Source organism: Dermacentor albipictus, chromosome 1, assembly GCF_038994185.2.
Source record: "Dermacentor albipictus isolate Rhodes 1998 colony chromosome 1, USDA_Dalb.pri_finalv2, whole genome shotgun sequence".
In the NCBI taxonomy this organism is placed as follows: Eukaryota; Metazoa; Arthropoda; class Arachnida; order Ixodida; family Ixodidae; genus Dermacentor; species Dermacentor albipictus.
In genome coordinates, this window is record NC_091821.1 from 243,362,961 (window position 1) to 243,387,236 (window position 24,276).

At 45.6% G+C, this 24,276-nt stretch overlaps 1 protein-coding gene across 1 annotated transcript in view; it reads left to right on the plus strand.

Moving 5' to 3' along the window:
* The window catches only part of LOC135907952 (titin-like), a 284,982-nt gene that overhangs the window by 98,737 nt on the left and 161,969 nt on the right, over positions 1-24,276 (plus strand). The window contains 10 exon segments of the mRNA XM_070522096.1: positions 249-407; positions 1,448-1,577; positions 2,214-2,353; positions 3,131-3,299; positions 3,424-3,567; positions 4,875-5,063; positions 6,975-7,138; positions 7,688-7,833; positions 20,244-20,338; positions 22,636-22,775. Coding sequence (XP_070378197.1) covers positions 249-407; positions 1,448-1,577; positions 2,214-2,353; positions 3,131-3,299; positions 3,424-3,567; positions 4,875-5,063; positions 6,975-7,138; positions 7,688-7,833; positions 20,244-20,338; positions 22,636-22,775 — 1,476 coding nt within the window.

A 24,276-nucleotide genomic window follows, 5' to 3' on the forward strand; every position in this document is an offset into this window, starting at 1 on the left:
AGCAATAGTTTAAATTGCGCTAGCTCCAACAACAGGCAGTCTATTTTGCCGTCGCAAAGCTGTTATGAGCAGCGGGTCACGCGGTGGAAACCTCTCGAAAGTCAGCCAGCCAGGCCACTGCGCAAGACCTATTCGCGACACGACGCGCTAACAGGCAGCTGGATGGATGAGCTCCAAGAGCCGTTATAAATAGCGCGCATGGCCATTCGAATGGAAGCGAGACCAGCCACTGTGTTTTCCGTTCGCAGCAAGAGTCGAAGCCTCCCGTATTCACCAAGAAGCTACAGCCATGCCGTGTGGACGAGGGCCATGGAGCCAAGTTCCAGTGCACGTTCACCGGCCAGCCGGCGCCGAAGATCACGTGGTACCGAGAGAATTTCCCCATAACACCTTCGCAGGACTTCCAGGTGAGCATGCACGCCCCCCCCCCCCCTTTTCTTGCGTGTGTTTCTGCAGCAACGACACATGAATTTGCACCTTCTTAAATATAGCGACGACTTTTGCGACAGAATATGACGGTGCAGATTATCACCGTCAGTCACGAATTGCGATCGCCTGCCAATAAATGTGCGAAATTTACATAATTTTATGTCATGGTGCTGGAGACTCCATAGAAAGCAAGTCTTGGTGGGATAAGAACGACTCTGCCCATTTTATAAAGACCCATCATAATTACATAGTAATTCAATATTCATATACTGTACAGTCAGTCTTGCAACGTTCGTTCATTAATAATATTAAATGACCCACTCGAATTACACGCACAGGTTAATTATTGGGTGCAAGCATTACAACAAGGTAAAAAAAAATTCGCAATTACTACCGAAACGCCCCACTTGAAACGTCCCGTCAAACACGGTAGTGCCTTCACCACAGCGGTCGTCTGAAGCGATACATTTCTCCGAGAAGTGAAAGGGGTGTACTTTAGGAAAGAAGAATGTTCAATTTACTCAAAAGCTTAATGTTCGTTGTCTATTCCTTGGAACCACTGCACAGTAATGACAAAAATAATTCCCGTTTACAAACGTGCACGCCGTGACTGGAGGAGGTATAAGAAGAATAACAATATAAACTGTAGAAGTTGCTCTCCACAAAGAGCGATGAAGGCATTATTTTAATGTGACTGGGAAAAGGAAGAGGGGGGATTTGGTGATAGACCAAAATTAAGTGGGCTTCTGTTGATTTTAAAGAATAAAAGAATGCAAACAGGACAAAATTACTTGTGCAGCTTAGGATGCACTTCAACGTCCGTGTGGATACCAGACAATGGCACCAGCTTTCTTTCCCCCTTCTTTTGCTCAGAAATGCTACACAAAACCAACGCAGCACACTAGTGGTGCAGAAGACAATTGGGTGTTGCTGGTTATTTGCACTTAAAAAACACCAAGAAAATATGCCTCTTAAAACTAAACATGTTCTTTTTTCACACTTATTTTTCTTCGTCCAGATCGTGACTACCGACACCACATCAACGCTGATAATTCGTGAAGTTTATGTGGAAGATTCTGGTGTCTTCTCGGTCAAGGCTGAAAACCGTGGAGGCTCTGCCAAATCATCTGCCAACTTGGTTGTTGAAGGTGCGTTCCCCACAGATGGCTGCTCATTCTTTCACATCTGTTATCAAACCGCTTTACGCATAGAATCCTTCTAAAAGATATTCAGCTCATTTTGTCATCTGATATATTAAACGACTTGTTACTAACTAGCAGTTGCTGGTTGATAAATTTTAAGGAGTTAAAAGCGAATATTGCTTGATAAAGCGATTACAAGACAAAACAAGACAGAACATGAAACAGCAAAAACTATCCGAAGCATTCGCTCGGAAGCTATCAGAAATAATAAATGGGCACAGAAGATTTTTTTAGGCAGTCGTTATAAGAATACAAGCCAAATAAGAAAATAAAAACGGGATGCAAATAAAATAAACAACTGATATTGCAAAATTAATAGTTCTTTAATGCTACAGCGCTAATGTACACCTGAGGCGAACAAAACAGTTTACGCGCAAAAGTTTCTATGGGGTTCGACCATGACGCAGCTTTTGAGCGCGGCTACTTCCGTTAACTTGGAGAAAATGCCTGATGATTGATTAGGCAGATAACGCCATATTGCCCATAAGTAAAGTACGTAAAGGGGCCATGTTATGTCACTGTATGTGCTTGCATGGCTGCTACGTCACACCAATTTTAGCGGCGTTCTTGTCCTTTCAACAGAGAGGCGAGAGCAACGCAGCGGGGTCGTGCCGCCAAACTTTACCAGGACCATCCAGGACGTTTCGTCGAAGGCCGGAAAGTTGGTCCGCCTCGACGCCAAGGTCTCGGGATCGAAGCCGTTGGATGTCTATTGGCTGAAGGTAAACACCTCAACAGGGCTACTTCTGCTCGAAGCTAGCACGCTCTTCCCACAATTATTTACGTAATTCGCATTAGGATGGCGCTTTTCTTAAAAATGGCTTAATAAGCTCTTGCTGCTGCGTTATTCAGCGCATTAACTTAAAGGGTGAGTGAAGAAGATGTACACGAGGGCAAAAATAAATGGGTATGCGTTTCTTGTTGCACTTTATTTGCTAGCACCCTTACCTAATTTCAAAGGACAGGAAACAAAACCAATGTTCCCACTTGTTTAGACGAACGAGTTTTCAACTTCGTGCGTGATGTCATCGAAAACTCCGAATCACGAATTTCACGGCATTTCATTCCTTGTTTTTTGTCTTGACAGTGGAATGGTACAGAGCTATGAGTGTGTACTTGCGCTCTGCTAGAATTACATCCTTTTTTTGTAGACTGTAACACGAGGACTGGTTGCGTCATCTCAGGCTTCTATCGCCTCCTTCACGTATGTGTAATAAAGAAAGTCATCAGAAAAAAAAAACGACCACCCCCCGGATGTCCTTTTTCTACACTATTTCCGCCTTTGCGCTGAATCTGCTATGACGTACAAAACGTTCTATTCTCGAACCCGTCAACTTGGCAACTTTGACAAGTCGTAAGCACGATGACTGGTAAAATTGGACAGTTGCGGTCGTTTAAGAAAAAAACTAAAGATTTACGGCCGCCAGAATGCCAGCGCTAACGAAACGAACGCCCGCCTGAGCCTTGAATGCCGGGCGCTGCATTGTCGTCGTCCGCAGAACGGCAAGAAGGTGACGCCCGACGTGTCACACAAGATTGTGGAGGAGGACGACCTGTACACGCTGCTCATCTTGGAGGCCCAGGCGGACTCAGACTCCGGAAGCTACGAGTGTGTCGCCATCAACTCGGCTGGAGAAGCACGCTGCCAGGCTCACGTGGTGATCGAAGGTCAGTGCGCGCGGCCACAAATAGCGCCCGTTTTAGCGACTTCCCTTCTGCCGCCAAGAAAAGCAGCGCCTCGCTATAGCCCGGCCGGTCCGACTCAGTTTCGCTGCTGCCCTCTGCTGCGCAGGCGCCAAGCCCAAGACGCCGCCCACGAGCCCCAAGGAGGCGCCTGGAGACCAGAAGCCACCCACGGTGACAGAGCCGCTCAAGCCACTCGCCGTCAAGGAAGGCCAGAGCGCCGTCTTCCGCTGCAGGATACCAGCCGTCCCTGGTGAGAGCACTTGCGCCTTGCCCTTACAGCCTTAGAACTTGGAACGACAGAAAGCTGAGCTAGTTGGTAAGGACTCATAATGCAAAATGAAGTGGACAAACATGACGTTCGTGTTGTCCGCTTCTCTTGTGTCCGTGTCTGCACGCCTTACCCTTTTTTGCACTATGAAGCCTTAGAATCTTGTGATTTATGCCCTTACACATATATTTGGACACTCTTTAGAAAGTACGCATTCTATAGGCTATCTAATAGATGTCCTGCGTATTTATCTTGTACTTTTTCTTTACTGTTGTCTGCCGCATTTTTCGAAAACAACCAACCCTGGAATTTTCCAGGCCACTAAGAGAGCGAAAGAAATAGACTCGTTAACAAGTTTCTTCTATAGAGAGCTTATAAAATTTACGTGCAGAGAAGCACAGCTCTACAGAAAGGCAAAACAGCTTACGAGAAGTCTATGGGAAGCATATAGATTGTCTGAATTCATAATTGCAAGTCCTACAGGACCTTCTGAACTTAATTTCATAAAGAAAATGCTGTATAAATATAGGTTGGTGTTCCTCACCACGAAATGTGGCTCTGGTATGGATCATGCGCTTTTGGTCTGGCATTAGATGAGGCAGTCCACGCCAGTCATTGGCGGTTCGCGGCCTTACATCTTTCCCGTCTCAAAAGATCGAATTTCCTCGTGGTCACTGAACGAACATTTGTGTCAGTCGTTTGCGTAAAAGCGATGTCGAAAGCGCATGTACCGCGGTATCCTACGATAGGCACTATCAAACCTCATCGGAAGGGAGCTAGACTTTCTTGGCAACTTTTGCAGAAGTTGTACGAAAAGATTAGCTACCGGATATTGTATATGCCTTGAGTAACGCAAGACGCAAAAAGAATGAGAAACAACTAGTCATGAGTGCGCAGACTCAGACGTATCGGCATTTATACAGCAAGAATAGCCTTCGTTTTTCGGCTTACTCTGCGAGATATTAAGTGCTAAACTTCAGAAGATAGGTTCAGCATTTGTGTTCTAAATCATAGAGGTAACAGCTAGAAGTGATAAGCGAAAGGCAAAGGACTACTAGACAAGGCTGAGCTTGGATTGGCTACCGTGTACCGGGCAAGACGCTAGAACTTCTGACCAGAGCAATTGCATATAATCGCCCAGCATAACGAGGCGCTACTCGGTTATTTAGAAAAAGCAGATTGCATGATAAACTGTGAATTACACGCACCGGAAAAGGAGCTTCTTATTTAACACGATGTACCTAGTCCGCGACATGAATCTTAAGTCTCACTGTGTTTTTCACTTGCAGGAGCGCAAGTAAAATGGTTCCGAGGCGACCAGCAAGTCAAGCAGTCCCGGTACTTCCGCATGTCCCAAGAAAACAACCTGTTCACGCTCAAAATCTCTGAAGCGTTCCCGGAAGACGAAGGTGTCTACAAGTGCGTCGCCACCAATCCGGCAGGCACTGTGTCTACCAGCGCCAACCTTAAAGTTATCGGTAAGGCCCATCGTCACCTTCGCCATTATATAAACTGTGGTAAACTAGTTGGTAGTGTGGATAACTCTGTAGGCAGTAAGTAGCCATTACATTAAGAGTACAACCGTCTGACACCTGGGCTTATAGAAGAGGTTCGTTTATTCCATGCCTAAGCTTAAGCGTATGTCAGAAAACTTTCAGCAGTGCCGAAGTTTTATATTGGAGCTCCTCCTTATCCTGGCTTGTAAACGCAAGCGCAATGTCTATTAGTATTTTTCGATATTTCTTGCGCTGTCGTTTTGTAATGTTCTATAGAAATAGGACTTAGTCAAAGCAAAAATTTTCTGAAAGATACGTATCGGGTATCAAGTTCTGTATTCCAAAATGCGCTTGCCTTGCAAAACGCTTTGGACATTTGCTTACAATATCGGGCACGGTACCAGGCCAAGTGACCGAAGCGAAGTAAATATCTGTGCGCTTTGGTACGCCCAGACCCGCCGTGGTTGCTCAGTGGCTAGGGTGTTAGGCTGCTGAGCACGAGGTCGCGGGATCGAATCCCGGCCGCGGCGGCCGCATTCCGATGGGGGCGAAATACGAAAACACCCGTGTACTAAGATTTAGGTGCACGTTAAAGAACCCCAGGTGGTAAAAATTTGCGGAGTCCTCCACTACGGCGTGCCTCATAATCAGAAAGTGGTTTTGGCACGTAAAACCCCATAATTCATTTTTTTAGTACGCCCACCTCGTGATTATGATAGAGCCAAAAGCAGCCTCGATCAAACAAAAGAGAACCGCCTGATCTTCCGCCTCGAGTTGGGGCGCTGCGGTCTGCCGAAACCATTTTGTGCATGCAGGATCTTAAGTATTCTCTCACCAGATCCTGCATGCACAAAATGAGCCCCAGTTTTAATGCGCATGTCCGGCGCCTATTAGAAGCAGGTTATCCTAGTGTAGCGGTGGCCACTGTGGCTGAGCGCCCCAAGAAGTCGGTTTCGAGAGGGATGGACGTGATTACAGAAAGCAGTGATAGCAAAAAAAAGAGTAGTGGCTATTCCGTATATTCATTCAGTGTCGCACAGGCTTAAAAAAGTTGTTAGTAGATATGATGTTAATGTTGCTTTCACTGCTCCCAATAAGCTAGGTAAGATATGCGCTGCCGTACAGAATAAAAAGGAGCGGGTAAAAGGCAAAAAATGAACAGATATTTGTCCAGTGAAGCACAATAAGAACAACAGTTTTACTGACTGTCGTATGGGTGTGGTTTATAAAATTCCCCTTAGCTGTGGCCAGTTCTACGTAGGGCAAACGGGACGGTGTATCAATCAGAGGCTAATGAAACATAAAAGGTCGTTAACCGGTGGATCGTCTTCTAATCTTTCGGTACATTGCCGAGATTGTAACTGCACGCCAGAGTTAGATGAATGCGCGATATTGTACAGGCACAAGAATGAAGATACGCGTCTTATGGTAGAGGCATGGCATATCTATAATGGTGGAAGTGCGTGCATGAGTCAGCCTTCGATTACTTTACATAAGGAAGAGATTAGGTGCCTTAACAGTTATCTCTCACGTAGACCGGCACGTGTACCCGATTGACACGTGGTGTTACCATTCCTGAGCATGCGCAGATGAGTTTTGTGTCTTCTTTCTTTTTTCGCCTCAGTGCTCCCTTCAGTTGATAGTTGGCGTTCGTGTTGTCTACTTCTCTACTCTTGTGTCCTGTCTGCACGCCTCACTTCTATTTTGCATAATGAAAGTGCTCACAAAATATTTGGAGTCTAGAAAAGTCTGGAGCCTTTCTGGCTAGTATCTTGTCCAATTATAGGTCACTTTAGGTCAGCCACAGGCTTATTAAAAATATACATTTCAGAAAAAGCAATTTATATTACTCAAACAACGACTGATGAACACTTTCCCCTCTGTGCGACACAGTGCCCGAGCTAAACGAGGTGCCACCGACGGTTACTCCTCTGGCTGACCTGACCGTGCCCGAGGGCTCGCCTGCTCGCTTTGTCACATCCCTGGGAGGCGTGCCACCACCCAAGGTCATCTGGGTCCGCGAGGGCCACATCATCAAGCAGTCCCGTGATTTCCAGGTGGGTAGCCCTCTTGAGCCTTTCACGGCCAGGCACTTTCGAATTTAAGCCATTGAAAGAGCGATCGTTTGGTTTCTTCGAAGTTACGCTTTGTTACAGTTAAACGCACATTCATGTGAGGCTACGCACAAAATGTTGATGCCAGCAATAACGTAAAGGACTATCACTTCTTATTACCGATTTATGGAGCTAAATTATGTCGAAACCAGCGATTAGTACTGTCTTGTAACTGTGAGTAATACTAATTACTTGCTACAGAAGGTCCGTTCGACTAACCGCACAAAGTAAACCGTCCCAGCATTCCAGATTTATTTAGATGTATCGGAAAAGCCAAGCAAAGGTCATTTGTGTCATGTGATTTTTGCGTAGATCGACTAGCAAATTGTGGGTTCTGATTACCAATAGCCAAATCACCACACGGTGTCTGTACACCGACAGCGTGAAGTTGCTATACACATGCATGCGTGTATTGCTGGAGAACTTTCGCTGATGCGCTTGTGGCAGCAGCGAAAGGCCATAAGCTCACGTGTCTCCACCTTTTCGTTGCAGATGAACCAAGACCAAGGCTCAGCATCTCTGGTCATCAGGCACACGTATCCCGAAGACGAAGGTGTCTACGTTTGTCGTGCCACCAACGCTTCGGGCCAAGCCGAGACCTCTGCCCGGCTTACCGTGCAACGTAAGGCCAAAAAGTAGAGGTCGCGCCCTGGCCTACTTGCTCGCTGCGGCTTAAAGCGCTCCATTGTTTCGGAAAGCAGTGCGTACGAGCTGCTAAAACCGGGAGAGAGAGAGAACAAAAAAAAGAAAAAAAAAGTTTGGCTCCTCACTTTCGCGTTCTTAAACTAAAGTTAAATCTAGCGTTCCCCCCCTGCGTCTTCGCATCGACGCACAGACTTTATCGATGAGCTATTTATTTACTTTTACAGAGTCTTTTCTATATTTTTTTGTTTTCCTATCACATACCTTCTACCTATTTCCGAGAGCGAGAAATTTTTAACTGAAGTCTCTTCTTTATGTGTCATTCGCTTCCGATTGTTCGTTAGTCCTGTCTTTGAGAGCCCTTTGTGAACTAAAGGGGAGAAATTTAACTGTGCGTATAGGAACCGTTCCGTTGTTTCCCTTTTTATTCATTGAAATCGCTACATTAACGCCTAACAAGTTTATTCGTTTCATTAACCCAATTCTGCCTAACAGAAGGGTGATCGAGGCTTTGTACATTACTGACATTTCTATCTACTTGCGCCGGAGGTATTTTTCTTTTGTTTATTTCCTGCAACAATAGTTGCAGTACTGCACATCTGGAGTCAGTCACCGGCACTTGTTATTGACGGAAGGAAAAAAAAAGAAAGGATGAAAGCACGTGCCATGCAGTCATTACCATTGTAGCGCTACTAGATGTGCATTTGTGAGGAGCCTTACAATTTGTTATACGTTGGGGCTATTAACACTTTTGCTTAGTGCGTCCATTCGAAACCGATTGGCCACCTTCGCGAGTTTCACGATTCGTGGAAGCCGCGAGACAATAGGCATCGACGGAGAGGCACGATACGCTTAGAAAGGTTTAGGCGATATTAACACGATTAACCATTCAGCAAGAACGAGGCTCTACACTGCCAGCCACGTGGAGATGTGATAACGCTAGCTGCTTCTTACGACTCTCTCGGTCGCTCTTTTTTTACGTTTTGTTCTGTTCTTCGCGGCAAGGCTTTCGCGAGTCGCCACGCTAGTCACAGTCAGCAGTCACGGCAGCAGTGGTGCCCGCGCAACACCGGCTGTAGCTCACACAGGCCAGCCAGCGATAGGCACACACGCTCCGTCCTTAGACAACCAAGTGGCCGAAACATGTAGCGATTGCTTGTGGAAAAGAAAATTTCAATAAAACCAAGTTATGCAAACATGTTGTGTCTGATTTAGGCTTGCTCTCTCAGACTCACACTTTGTCGGAACTTCGACATTTGCATGCTTTTTTTCTCTTTATTCTGATAATTATTGCTCTCGACTAATTTCTATTCTGGCGTTGATTTGCAACTCAATAACCTCTTAATCAGACTCAATCGCAAAATCTCTTACTTTTTTATTTGATTTCTGCGAAGCATGCAAAGACCGAAAGAAGATAAAAGCATTGGCGGCCTAAAAGTGTGAGGGAGATAGGCCTACATCTGACACAGATGTGCTGCTCTCACAGCTCGTCGAAAACAAAAGAAACAAAAAAGAAAGAAAGGAAATACCCTGTGCCCGATAAAGTCGCACTCCTCGCTGTTAGCTGCTCAATCTGGTCAGGAGGTCTCCTCCGCAACTGATGAAGGCCGTCCCAGCCTGAGTCTTGCACGCTTTTAGGCCCCCACCCAGGCGCACCTCGTTTCTGCTCGGCGTTCGCTGCAAAACCCTGCATGGCTCGCGCACGCGCTCGCCACCGCGCAGCGGCTCAAAAAGCAACAACACGAGAAGAGGATGATGGAACAAGGCGGCGCACGGTGCAGAAACGGGGCGCGGCAACATGCGTCGTGCGCCGTCCCCGAAAACAACGAAGCGTCAGCCAGCCGAGCCATTCCGGCTACGAAGGATCACGTAAGCACGGTTCTATTAGTAGAGGCCTTGCACAAACGAAATGGGCTTCACGCGCGCACACGGAAGGTGGGGACAGGGTGTGAAGGTTGGTTAGCGGTTGGGAAGCTGATGTAGACGTACAAGGCTAGTGCTTAGGCAGTTTCGACTTTTTGGACAAGTGTTGTCTCGTCAGCATTTTGGCCTTTCGGATGAACATGTTGAACGTTACGGGAAATACTATATACTATACGTGCGCTGTATATATGGGTTACACGTGCTCTTCAACCAAAGTGCAGAGACACGGGTTGAATCCTCAAGAGCAATGCACTGATGAGTCGGTAATGGCTGAAGGATAACGTAGCTTATGTCTTGAGAGTCTGACCTAAAAGCTACCGCGTCTGACAGTCATAACCGAATCGGAGCTGCGGTCCCTGCGCAGGCATGTAGAAATGTATGAAATAAGCAAACATAAGAGTGGCGACCATACAAATATTGTAACCAGGATGGTGCGTTCATAGTGTGTGCCGTATAGACGCGATTTTCATAAAACAGGCGGATGAGTTGCTTTGGATAGCCTTCAGACCGACGCCGCTTCTAGAGTGAAAGTGGCCTTCGTCAACCTCCAGAAAGCAGTTGAAAGCCATGACTCACTATCGTCTTTGTTCCAGCGTTAATCTGTGCGTGTAATAAAGAATAAACGAGTATACAAGGTGAATGAAATGTAACTAACCAGCTTTAGCCTAGCTTGCCGAGAAGTACAACCAAGCTTAAACGTAAACCATGAAGACTTCGAGGTGGCTTCCATCGATATGGCCAAAAATGCGTTGTCCGCTGCGTGCCAAATTCAACGATTGAATACGAGACTCTCGTCGAATGATGTTCAAGGCGCCGAAAAAGCTATCTTGCTATACGGATGTCCATGATATGAAGAAACATGGGGATGACGTATCCATCCTGTCGGAACAAAGACATCGCTTCATTAAACAAACGGCTTGTAATTATGGTCACGTTCTCAAACCGAAGCATTTTTCACTACGTGAAAACAATATTTACTGAAAGAATGCCTAAGAAATTGCTGAGCGAGGATAAACAAGACCGATGAACAGGATTAGAAGTGGCCGTTTGTGACATGACAGCAAAACAATAGTAAACCAATGAACACATACCGGTGCGAAGCCATGAAGTACCTGAGCTGTAACAGGTGTACAGCCCAACAAAACTGCTTCATATAGACAAGTCTCATGTTTGTAAACAAGAAAGCGTGACATGGCTAGCGTACAGGCGTATGATGAGAATAAAAAATAAACACTTTTTCCTATTTGTTGTGGAGCCATTTCAATTCGTGGCAGCAATAATATGTGGCTTCCTGATCGAAGATAAAAGGCTCAGGACCAATACAGTGATGTCCGCCAACCAGAACTAGCAAGCTCGCGGTACACATCTATGTGTCATGGTCTGGAGTCAACGAAGTGAGAGAAAAAACAAAAGAAAGAAGACATTGTCACCTTTCGTCATCAAAAATAAGTAAAGCAAGGCATACCTTCCCTGGCATAAAAAAAAAAACGTCTGTCTAAGGAATCAGGCCCCTTTGTGCCGGAATATATCCCATTATTCGAAGAGCAACACTTTTCTGGGTAGCTTGTGGTTCACCATCGGGAGGCTTCAAAGAGGCTAATAATAATCGTTGCGCGACCTTGATTGTCTTAAAGCATGTCCATCTCAACAGCTGCATACCCTGTGAGCAGCTTGAATAAATTATTCAAGGAGACAAGCAACGAATGCCTGGGAAAAGCATAATACCACTGGATTTATTCTGCTCGGTCGCAAGCTGTTGCTACTCAGACACTAGAAGTGGTATGATTGCCATATGTATTTTGTCACAACAGGTGGATACAGAAGAGGGAAGCCTAACTATAACGCTTCCCGTCCTGACAGGTGGCTTACTAGTGCGCACAATGGAACTCTTTGTTCAGTGCAACTGCAAGCGCCACCATGAGCAACAACTGCCCTTGACAAATTTCGTTTGGGACCGTCGCAGCACGGTACTTCATTTAACTGTGAAACGACGGTTGTGCGTTTGCCTTTGTGGCCTGCGTACACTACTGCCGTGCAGAACTATATAGCTTAGAATGATAAGCACCAACGCCATGCCAGAAAGACAGCCTACGAGACAAAGATCAGTCGTTAATCAGAAGGGTCAGGGACAAAGCAGGGTTATCACTGACGCAGAAGCACGTAGAACTCGCAATTTTGATGGGAAAAAGCACTTCAGCAACTATATCGCGTTGTTGTTGGAATCAACGGCGTTGCCTTGCTTCAAACATAAATGTGATCGGGTGCCTGTAGAACATGAAGCATGAAGGCACCGAGCAAGGAGTAACGCCATCTAAACTTGACTTCCATTGACTGTTTCAGCTGCAGAAGCGCAAGAATAAACTTTCTACCGACTTAAGCAGTCGGTGTTTGATATCAGGCGTGTACCCTAGCTTGTGGACAACATACATGACTGGAACAATAAAGTAAAAATGGAGACTTTCCAGAAAGCCGTCTTTTTGTACCAGCTCACCGGCGATATTGTAACAAAAATGCAGTGTACCTGCTTTAGTAGAAACGGCACTTAGCATAAAGGTCGAAACGTACGCATTCCTGTCTTTTATCCGCGTCCGTTAGCCTAGTCCTTTTTTTATGCCAGTAAAATAATCGGCCACAAATTACCGCTTTCAATAATATACCTATAGACTTCCCGTGCCTGCGGCATACCGGAGACTGCGTATGTGCAGAAAAAAGGTGTTTCCGAGCACGCCTAGCCACATTTCAATGAATGCGACATACACAGCGAAGACAAGCGCCAAAGTTGTGATAACCACAAGGCACTTTTCAAGCGACAACAGACGAAGTTCGCGTGAGAATTTATTCAAGCACCTCAGCATTCTTATTTTCCCTACAACTCTGATTTCAAAGGTTTACGCAAGGAAGGTATTGTTTTCTCCGCACCAAGTCAGAGCTAACGTAGCTCGTGATTTTTGTTTCACATTAACGCACATTTTTTAAAGCAGCATCTACATACTTCTGGAAAAAAACTATCACTTAATCTACAATAGCTGTGTGTGCATGAAGCTTCCAGACATTAGAGCTTTAAGATCCGCCTATTTATGCCGCACGGCGTCATGATTATTTCAGAAGACACAAGCGAAAACGATTCTTTATCCCTCTTTTTACACTTGTATTCAAAGTAATTATTACATACACCAACCGATCATCGAAGTTTCGCTACAAGGAAAGTTTCTCAGAATGCGTTCAAACGCTTAATAATTGCCAACACCACATAGTTCGCAACACATCGCAAAATAAGAGGTATGCTAGCAAAACTTGACAGAAGTTTTCAACAGACAGAAGCAGTGAAAAACATTGAATCTGACCAAATGTTAGGCGCGCGCAACCTGGAAATAAACGATCCACTGCATGGGCCAAAAGCAAAAGTTCAACGAGCGCCCAAAGTATACGCTTATGCTGCAAGTAAATTTAACAAGTGCGCGTACTACACAACCTATGGAACCTATGCATGAGCGCGAAACAGTTCTCATAAAAACGCGCGGCAAACGTATCTGTATCTGACATAACAGCAGAACACGAGGCTAAATCACTGACATGTCCCCCATTTACATTCATAGGCCGATGGGGCACTGCGCGTCTGAGAATCACATACTCGAGATTATATATATTTTTTTACGTTTTTCTTTCGAATTCCCGATAGCAAGCAGCGAAACACCGCCTTGACCAGCTGGGTTTTAAGGCGTGAGCCTTAAGTGGCTCGTTGCAGTGGCTCATACCTAAAAAAACGCGGCGTCTAGTCAAGTGATACAAAAAATATCATCAGCAGCAATGGCTCATAGCCCCGTGAGCAATGGTTCATGCATAGCCCAAGGTCGATCCAAATAGGTCGCGAAGCTTCGGGCGAAAAGCGGTTCAGTACAGATTGTCACCGACATCAGCATGGGGGGTTATGGGAGCAGCGATTGAAGCGCGACTATGTTTGGAGGGAACAAACATTGGGAAAGAAAAACGCGTTTTTTGATTCAAACGAGACACAGTTAGATTCATTCAACGAAAATAAAATTCCTAGTCAATTTTATATATTCGTGACGAGTTAAGAAAATACAAGTTTTATTTCATTATTATTAATAAATGCATTTCTTTTTAGCGCCCATCGCTACAGGGGGCGTTGACGCCACTATCACTCGCAATGCAATGCACGCTTGAAATAGGCAGAAAGGCGCACTCGTATCACCTGTTGAAATACGCCCCCCTCACAGTTTGTGCTTTTTTGCTTGTCGAAGTTTGTCTGAATTTGGTGACGCGGGTAGCTCCATTGCTTCTTAATCTTTTCAGTCAAAAGTAGTGAGTTACGACCGCCAGATAATTGTGTAGTTGTTTTCGTGCGACTGCGCTGGCCGACGGGTTTGGCATCCAACAATAGGATCAGCACTCTACGCCTAAAGCTTTCGTCGGCCTCCAAAGAAAGTATGCTCTGTGCAGGGATGCGATTTCGACAACCGTACGGCTGGCCTTTTCCTGCATCGCTTTCCACGCTGAAAGCTCGAAACGCCCATAAAGTCGAATGGCGGGGCATTTGAATATATAGCTCCAAAGGAAGAACAACAAAACAAATTCGCGCCTTCGAAAACAAAATGACGTCACTGCTTTTAACCGACATGACGTCACATTATTTTTTCTTCCGCTGGAAGTGTTCCCACCACATACAGATGGCGCTAAGCCCCACGGACCGCCGATGGACAGCCATGTTTTGAACGTATGGACTTCTATGGAAGCTTCGCTACCAGGTACATTTACCTTGCATAGCCCCGTAAGCAAGCAAAAAAAAAATGCAATGGCTCATACCCCCTTAAGGCAGAGGCGACAAGCGCTCAGCAAAGTGAAGCGAATAGTGCATACATTCATTGAAATCAACCATACAACACACAGAGCAGCATACGTTTCCATAAAGAACAAGCTCAAAACAAGCATCTGAGTCATCAATAAAGCATTACACCCCCTCTCCCCACCTGGAAAGTACGCTACGGACGAGGATGCTCGCCAAGCGAGAAAAGAGGTGCGACGTGCGAAGCGGCGGGAGCCAGGCGTCCGACCGCGAGGGCCGCTTTCCGCTGCTGAGAGGATGCAACGCAAAGTCGAAGAGAGACGTCGTTGGCGCGAGTCTGACCCCGCTATGCGAGCGCGCGAAGCCGCAGCTTAACGTCGAAAACGAGCCGAAGAAGCCGAACTGCGAAATCAGCAACGCGATGATGCGAGACGGCGCATTACCAAGTGTGCAGCAGGCTTTCGCCTGCACGTGTTACAGGAGCGTAACATGCTGCCGAACATTTTATTGCGTTCGGGTGGACAAAACGTGCGAGACCTTCTGCAACAAGTAGCTTAAGTAATTAACAAATTGTATGATTTGCTTTTCTTTGCCGATTTGAGAGCAACGTTTCACTGGAGAATCGAAGGTGTGTTCTAGTTTGTCAAATTCTCCAAACGAGCACGGGCTTGCTTATACCATAATAAATCCACGACTCACACCGCCCAAAAGCACGAGTCCTCCCGACGATACCTTTGCTTGACATGACTGGCGCTCGGGGAGCCTACGCATACTCGGTTTGGTTTAAGACGGCATGCTGCTGCGCAACTATCACGTGTGGCCCGGATCAATTGGCGCACGCAGGAATTACCACATGGGTCCCCACTTGAAGACACTGGAAGGTGTCTGTATCGGCAATGAAACAGTGGGGTGGCTACAATATTACAGCAGAATCGCGTTAGAGGAATTCAGAACAGCCCTACATAATGATATGCTTAGATTCCGTAGCGCAGACAGATGACGTAAAATAATAAAATAGCTATTTGTAATTTTTTATTATCTCAGTAAGTGATGGAACGTCTTTATTAAAAACGAAATGGAAAAAGATAAAGAAAGATATTACATGGCCCCATGGCCTACATATTAAATGAATTCATTAAATGTTGCTGCTCTAAAACATCACTGCTGCGAAGGCACCGAATGCTGTGCCCGCCTTTCCATAAAGCCACTCTGCGGACATGTAATTGACCTATGCGCCACAGGTCTTTTGCTCAAAATAATTTTAGAGAAAAAAATCGCACAAATGTAAAAAGAACGGTATAAGTTTAAGTTCGTAGAACGACAACAAAGCCAGTTCGAACTCGTGCCTACTCAAACGTCGCGACGAACAGCAGCAGTGGCGCCGCCGCCTACACAAAGAAGCAGAGGCAGAGTTATGCCATAATATCCGAAGCCATTGACACTTAAAGATACCATGACAGAAAATATTGTTTAGCTTTTTTCCTGCGGACACCTTGGTCGAGAGGACGCAACATGCCATATGTTAATACGCATGCATTCGCGGAACCTTACACTCCGGAGCAAAAATGAAACTCCCCTTTTCTTCAGGCGTGTAAGGCCTGCATCAATGCGTATACTAGGCTCAGTGTGCACGCGCCACGAAACTGGCCGAAACCTGAGCGAGCAAATTGACAAACAAGTGTTTTCGACTGATTCGATGGAGTCGGGTGCAGTCAGGTGCCTCTCTACACGTTGCCGTGTCGCATTGTCGCGTTGCTGCTTTCGCAGTTCAGCTTCTTCGGCTCGTTCTCGACGCTTAGCTGCGCCATCGCGCGCTCTTGTAGCGAGCTCAGACTCACGCCGACATGTGCAGCGCCAAGGGGATTTTCACACAGCCGCTACTCCATGCTGCACAGCTCACGAAGTGTCAACACCCGCCAGTGGTGGCCACGGAATTAGTCGAAGAGGCAAACTTCTGCTGAGCGTTCCGTCTGTTTCTTTAGCGTTGGCTTCACGACGCAAGCACGCCTCTGTCGCTATAACGTATAAAGGAGAACCTCTGAAGTTAGTTACATATGAAATGCTTGTTCGCCACTTGTAATTGACAAAATCAGAAAGCTTATGTAGTCAGCTTAGCATGGAATCAGCTTAGCATGGAAAACATAAGTAAATAAGAAAGTCGCAGTTTCGCCCGAAAGGCGAAGCATCCAACGTGACAGCAAATTAGTAGACAGCTATACGAAGTAAGGATGGTAGTTTCATCAGCCGTATAAATTTGTTAATATTCACTTACTAAGTTAACAAGCACGGTGTCACGCGCGCACAAGCACACATGGACACATCTCTCTCGATGACCGCGGAAACTCGCTGTCAAAACGCCAGAGTGAGGAAGCGCGGCAGCAGCAGCGAGCGAATTGAATTTCGTGCTGCTTCTCGCTTCAACGCGAACTAAGCGGCGAGAACACAGCGCAAGGCCAAGCTATCAGCACTCGTCGCAACTAGACTCTGTCCCCATCGCAGATCGCTTTCAAGATGGGGCCCACGTGGTCACACCATACGTAGCAGCCGCCCGAGTCGTCGTTCTCCTCTCCCTCTCCTCCCCCCAGTGACTTGCGCGCGACGGAATACAGCGCGCTTCCTTCCCACTTACCTCCCTTGCGCAAGCGAGATTGAGCCTCCACCGTCGGCTCTCCCTCGCCCGCTTTCACTACAGCATAGGGCGCGTGGCGACGATGTTATAGCCCTTGGACTTTATACGCAACATCACGACGACGCCGGTGTCGACGGCGACGGCATAAATGCGTCTGGATGTCCATATAATTACTATCGCAATAAAAAGGAAGATTGAAAATTATCGCAATGTAATCTAATAATTTGACCCACCACGTCGGTTCACTGGCTATGGAGTTTTGCTGCTGAGCAAAAAGTCGCGTGCCTGATACGCGGTGGTGATGGCCGCTTTACAACGAGGCGGAATGTAAGAACGTATTCTTAAACTAAGCCTTCTAGAAGCCTCCAGGACTTTACTGACCGCGGGAAAGACATATTTACTTAATATGCTTTACACAACATATCAAATCAACAGAGGACAGCAATTCGCGGCATTAACATGGCAATAGACACCAGAGCAGAGTTCTTGTGTGTTTAGAAAAAGGTTATTCAACAAGAGACGATACGAACAATGAGCCACAATCACGGCACCATTCCTCCAGGACGATCGCATATACAAAGTACGAAGCAATCAATCAACACGGCGCGTTTAAAAGCTGGGTGGTAGCTGCTGCTGCTTGCTGTCTTGCCGAATTGCTGGTACTGAAGGTAGCAGTACTATCACTACTACCCGTAATGTGCCCAGGCTGCTTGCGTTGTTTTCTACGGAATCCCTGAGTGATAAAGCAAATGATATATCCTGGTTGCAACAAATACTCGTATACGTCATCAAGAGCACAATTCCTTTAATAAAGCAAACCTCTCAAATTTTTCTACACCTATTCTTTTAACCATTAGGCCACAATCACACGTATACTTCTATTGTGACAACGCCAGCTCCCCTTTCAGACAATCGCCACGTGTTGATGATAATGATGATTTGCATAGTACGGCACAGACCCACAATGGCAGACTGGCAATGAAGCGGGCGGTGTATTTGAAATAAATAAGAAGAAATAAAGAAATACAGGCCACTATAAGAGTTGTCACGTTGCGTAGCACGGGGGCGCAAGAGCACATGCGCGAGCGCCTTATGCCAAAGATGCAGGAATTAAAAAGGGGGCAAATTTGTACAATTTCATTGCCCGCTTCACTAAAGAATCGCTTCGACAGATTCCAAAATGTGCGTTGGGTGTGCATATTTTTTTTGTGTGTGTTAAAGAGCTCCAGGTAGCCGAAATTTATCTGAAATTGTATAAATTACTGCTACGTACACTACACTACATGACTACTAATACACTGTCTCTCGTCGCTCTCTAGTTAGATTAGGCTATTATGCCGTTTAATTTAATTTTTAATAGTGAGTTGAATAATCACCGGGAATACGTAAATATTTTTCCATGTTTTCTCACCGACGGCCCTTTCATTCATTGCTACCTCATTTGCCTTCAAAAGGAGCCTTCGGCTTGTTCTGAACATGCATTGCGTGGCTTGCAGAATCAAACACGCTGTCGCAAAAACAAGTGTCTGTTTTCTACCCTTTTCTCAGAAGACATCGACAAACAGGCGCACGTTGCGTTATTTGAAAATGATTAGCTCCATTTTCCTCTAAGTGCTACCAACGGACTTCTTCAAAGTTTTATGAGGGAAAAAATATGTCTACAGTGTCAGGGACAGCTTGTTATGGTAAGTGTTATTCTCAAACATTACCGAGATTTATTAATACACATGCGCTGAACAGCAGTCATTATTTTCACGACCTTGAAATTCTCATTGCAATATTTATAATTTTAGGCCATACATTTTTAGTTGCTGAGAAGGAATGTTGTCAAGCAAGCAGACAACAAAATTGGACCTCCCAGATGAAATAAAAAAATAAGCCTCAAGGTTCTTCCTCGATGACGACAATGATCAAGACATCTACTACATATTATCAACATGGTGGTTGAACGATAGTAGCACCATACTGCCATCCAGTAAAATGGTATGAGTGCTGACGCTCACAATAACAAAGAAAATGCGAATAAATTGGCAACGGTGTGCATTAGGTATGTAGGATCCGCCCAAAGAGTGAAGGAGCTTTACACCTCTTCAATTTTAAGACCGTACTTTTCTGACTACTTTGGTGAAACTTCTTCATTGGACTGTTGCGGTACAAAGAACGCGCAGAAATTCAAAGTAATAAATGCGCAGTAGAAGTTAGGACATTTTGTGGCAACCATTTCGCTATTCAGGGTCTCAACCGGTATAAGACTAGATAACGCAATGTGGCGATTCTGAAGGCAGAGTGAGCCCACACACTTCGTGCACTTGTCCATAGTTTTTCTTGGAAACTTGACCTGTGACGGGACGCCTTAGAGAAGCGCACTGTGAGGTCGTAGCGGAATTCATCAGATTGCACTGGCACAATCTTGGTTCGTTTCACTGGAGCGTCCTGCATCATGATAAGCCCCTTGGCATTTATTACCTTGCATCATAATATATCAAGTTTCACTTGTGGAGGAAAGCCTCACCCTCTCAATGTTACTTTATTTGACCCCTAGCGGTTGCAGCATGTCATGTTTTTTTTTAATATGTGCAAAAACGGAACACTAGCATGTCGTGCCAGCAAAATTCTGTATTTCACAGTCGACCGAATCGGCATCGTTTTGTTCCAGAACAGCTTGAATTTTTCGCCACTTAGGTACCGCGCTTAATATCATAACGGCAAAATCCAGTCCCACGGTGCCCATTGGGTATTCAATGTTTCACAAGTTCTTAACTCATGCACCCTTTAAAACTTCAAATTGAAATACGTGTTAACATGCGCCGAAATTTTTCAACATCAACGCAGTGGTAAGAAATTTGTCCTGGCTTACGCTTTCACGAAAAAAAAAATTACTTATCAGGCGAAGACGAAATGACACGCGCGCACTATTCGATGCCATTTTACTTGCTTCCTGCTCGGCGCAGATGGAGCCTACGGCGTCATCTCACGGTACTTCAAGAAAACCTGAACGCCCATTTGCTTAATGTGGGCCTGGATGCATGAATTTCCTCTTTTTTTTCAAGCGATCACTCAACTCCAGAGAAGTGGTACACGATTGGATACCTGGGGGATAAGGTGGATAAGGTGGCAGAGGATAAGGTGGATGCTTCGGGCTATCGTTGCTTAGCGCGACCAATTATGATCACCGAGAGCGGAAACCAATGCCTTTATATAACTGCTCGTATTATTTTTAGTCATGTACGTGAATTGGCCAGAAGAGGCGATACGGCATCTTTCACTCTAATACAGCGGAGTTTTGAGAGGTGGAGGCTGTCGGAAGACTCAGAGGCACAATTCGAATACAAAAAAAATGTGCAGTAACCATGGACGATGATTGCCAATGCACGCGAATAGCCCGAACGAACAAACGCGCAAGCGACGGCCCCCTGCCCTCCCCCTCCATTCCACCTCTCCCCGCAACCTGGCGCCCTTTCCCTCGGTCCTTTTGTTTCGCAAGTCCGACCACCGGCCATCAACTACTGCCAACCACAGACTGCCGCCAATAAAGAAAGCGGGCGAAGAGGCAAAGAAAGATATTTGTTTTAAAGAGAAGTCATGGCTCAAAACCACAGAGTCGATCAGCGAGTCTGGCTGAATGCCAGGGCTTTTTTTTTGCGTTGGAAGCCTACCTGATAGTGACAGTTGTGTCTTAGGTTGACAACGTCTGGAATATCGCTAACTCATAGCAGAAGTCGCATGCGCTTGTAGTTATTTGCTATTTTGTAGAGCTACAGCGGACCTAATACGGAGACCGCGATTGCCCGTGATTAGATTTATTGCAATGCAGAAGTGGTGACATGATTAGAGCTCTAACCAACTTCCTGCCAAACACATTAAAGTTAAAGTGGCGTCACCTCTGAGACGACAGGTCAGGTTCCATATACTAGGTTCAAGTTCCATTTCTTTACACCATAACGATATGGGCAGGCTCGAGCAAAAAGTGAAAACATTTTAGTTGATGGCAGACGAGCCTCCCATGCGCGCGTGCATATTATTTCAGACATTTAAAAACACAACTTCAATTTATACAATACACCAACAGTAAAAAAACATCAGCTTTCACAGAACAATGGCAAGTAGAAAGAGGTCACATCATAAAATGTCCCAAATACCGCGTACGCTGCATTTTTCAACCCAACTGTTGTGGGAAATTAGTTTGTTGAGTAACAAAGGAACTGTATCATGTGGCATCTGGTGTCCGTGTCAGGTGCAGCAGAATTGAAAGAACCAAATTTTTTTTGCATTCAAATAGATAAACCGTCGTGTTCCTTTTGAGAGATAAGAACTACAAATAAGTGTGTTAGCAATTACAGACCGATTTTTTAAACTAATGGATAAGAAGCAATTGTAGAAATAAGGGATTGTTGTTAAGTCTGAAAAGTTCCCCAGTTTCTACGTCGTAAAAATATCCACATTAGCTGCATAAAGCGCTGTTCTTTTTTTTTTTCGTAGCACGTGTATTTCGCTTATGGTGCAGTATTTCCCCGGACCAATACATGATGACTCAAATATAAGGACAGTATATTATAGATATTTAGCTCGCTTACCACAGTGAGATACGATCAAAACTTCGCTAGCATACCAATACATTTTGGCAAGTAGCATATCACAGAGATAATGTCACAATCTCAGCACGTGTTCCTTTTAGTGTTGTCACAGCAGTTAGCAATTTTATAATGCAATTCAGTAATCCAACGAGGATCCAACGAGAAGGAGCTCTGCCGTACGTACAATAGTGCAACTTCTTCTTATATATATATATATTTTTTTGATGAGCAAGAAATTTGCTGCACTCCACGTACTTAACTTTTCCATTGTTGCCTTTAAATCGCAGACGCGTGTCATCTGCATGTAAAATACATATTGGTTTGTCACTAATAGTTAAGTCGTTAACATACGTAAGATAGACAACAATCGTCCCAGGACGCTTCAGCTGTGGGATACTAGTGATTCGGCGCACTAAAGATGCCGCAGCACAAGTCGTGTTGTGATGGTGATAATACATGGTAATCTTTATTAGAAAGTGTTGCTCTTGGGCCTCTTTCTTTTTAAAGGTGTGTGTGATCACGGTCTCCTAGCTAAAGAGCATGGTAGGAGGTTGGATAGAGGAGTGAGTGTGGAAATGACATATTAAAGGGATCAATTCACACTGAGACAGAGATAGGCAATTTTTCGCAACCGACATCACAGTCACCATTGTTTCTTTTCTCCCCGGCTCTGTCGTAGAGCGATTCAGTGCTCTCCATTCCAGACCCTTTCGTCATCAAAGCCTTTGTTGGCGTGTCAACTGATTAAAAGATATTAAAAGAACTGAACCAAAAATTCTGCCACCACCCATGGCTCGAACCAGCCATGAGTCGCGCCTGTCACATATGGTTAGATTGGCAGAGCTAAGCTGGTCGCGTCTTGTTGCAGGAAAAACAGCGGAGCAAAAACCAGTGCGCGTCATGGGTCCCCAGGGCATGGCCCCGCAGATCACCAAGCAGCCCGAGTCGCGTTCAGCCAAGCCCGGCCACAAGGTGGATTTCAAGGCGACCGCTACTGGTTCGCCAGCGGTAAGTTACAGCGCCCAGTTGAGAAAGGACATGTAACAGTGTGCCATCTTTCTATCTATCTTTCTATGTGCTATCTTATAGATGAGTGCGCAGAGTCGCGTACTGGGCACTTTCAATGTGCCATGAGAAAAAGAAAACTACGCAACCCTATTGCACATGCATTCACTGAGCACGGCTGCGTGGCCGTGTAAATCGGGAAGTTCGAGCCACTCGATGCCGCGCAAGTACCACCCAGCGTAACGGCATACGTGCAGGTGCCACGGTGAACGTAGCAAGTACGGTGAGCACAGCACATGACGCCCATCAACCCATAAATAAAATAGAAGCAAGTTTGAACTAGGAATAATCAGTCAGTCTTCGCGACAATTATACACCAACATGTTACGAATAGCGCTGGCATAGAATTGGGCTTGAGCTAAAAGCATGCACACCATCGTTCACGCTTTTGGCACGCGCAGAGTAGATACTACGGTTGTTGTTTAATTTCCTGCAGGAGCGTTACAAAATCGCAGCCTTTGCATGACACTAAAGTAAGCTCACAGCTAAGATGATGTATGATCTACATGCGAAATTGTAATCCAGGCAATTTTAATACAGGATGTCTCTGCACCCACTATTCTATATGAGAAAAGAATAGTCGTCTGAATGAATGAATTGTGGGTTTTTACGTGCCAAAACCACGATTTGATTATGAGGCACGCCGTAGCGGGAGACGAGACTTTGGATTAGTTTTCACCACCAGGGGATCTTTAACATGCCCCCAATGCACGGGACAGAGGCGATTTTGCATTTCGACCCCGCGGCGAAATGCAAAAGCCACGGCGGGGATTTGATCCCGCGACATGTTGATTAGCAGCGCAACACCGTAGCCGCCAAGCCACTGCAGCGGCTGTAAGTAGTGGTCTAAAATAAACCTTCGACCTTATGTCGTATATTTTCGACGTAGTCGTGGAGAATCGCGAACAGATCAATTACGATTTCTGTTTCGTCACACGACAAATCCTAATCCAGTGAGGGAAACAGCAACGCCATCCGGCCTCTGCCTCGCAGTTGTTATAAAAAGAGCACCGCCGCGTGTGCCGTCCATATATGAGCACACTGGCAGGCGCCAATCACTTGTGCATATCGCTGATTCCTGAAGAAATAATGCGCCCATCCCGTAGAGGGCTGGCTTGCAGCACTGTGCCCGTCTTGCTGCAAGCCTTTCGCTATAGCATTCTGAGCACCGACGGGCATTTCAGCAATACCTGACAATTCGGCCGTTCAGAAAATTATGCGGTTCATACATGTCGTCTCCAGATGTAAGCCAAAATACATAGTACAGTCATTTGAAAAAATTTCATACTGGAGACGTTCAACAACGTACACTGCTGGGCTATTTGGTTCCGAATTAGACATTAAAATCGAGCAAACTAAGACAACGCAATAGCAAAGAGGATAGTTGTACGCTTAGTCGCCTCCTTAGTCGTGTTAGGGGCGTTCTAGCAACCACGAAATCAAT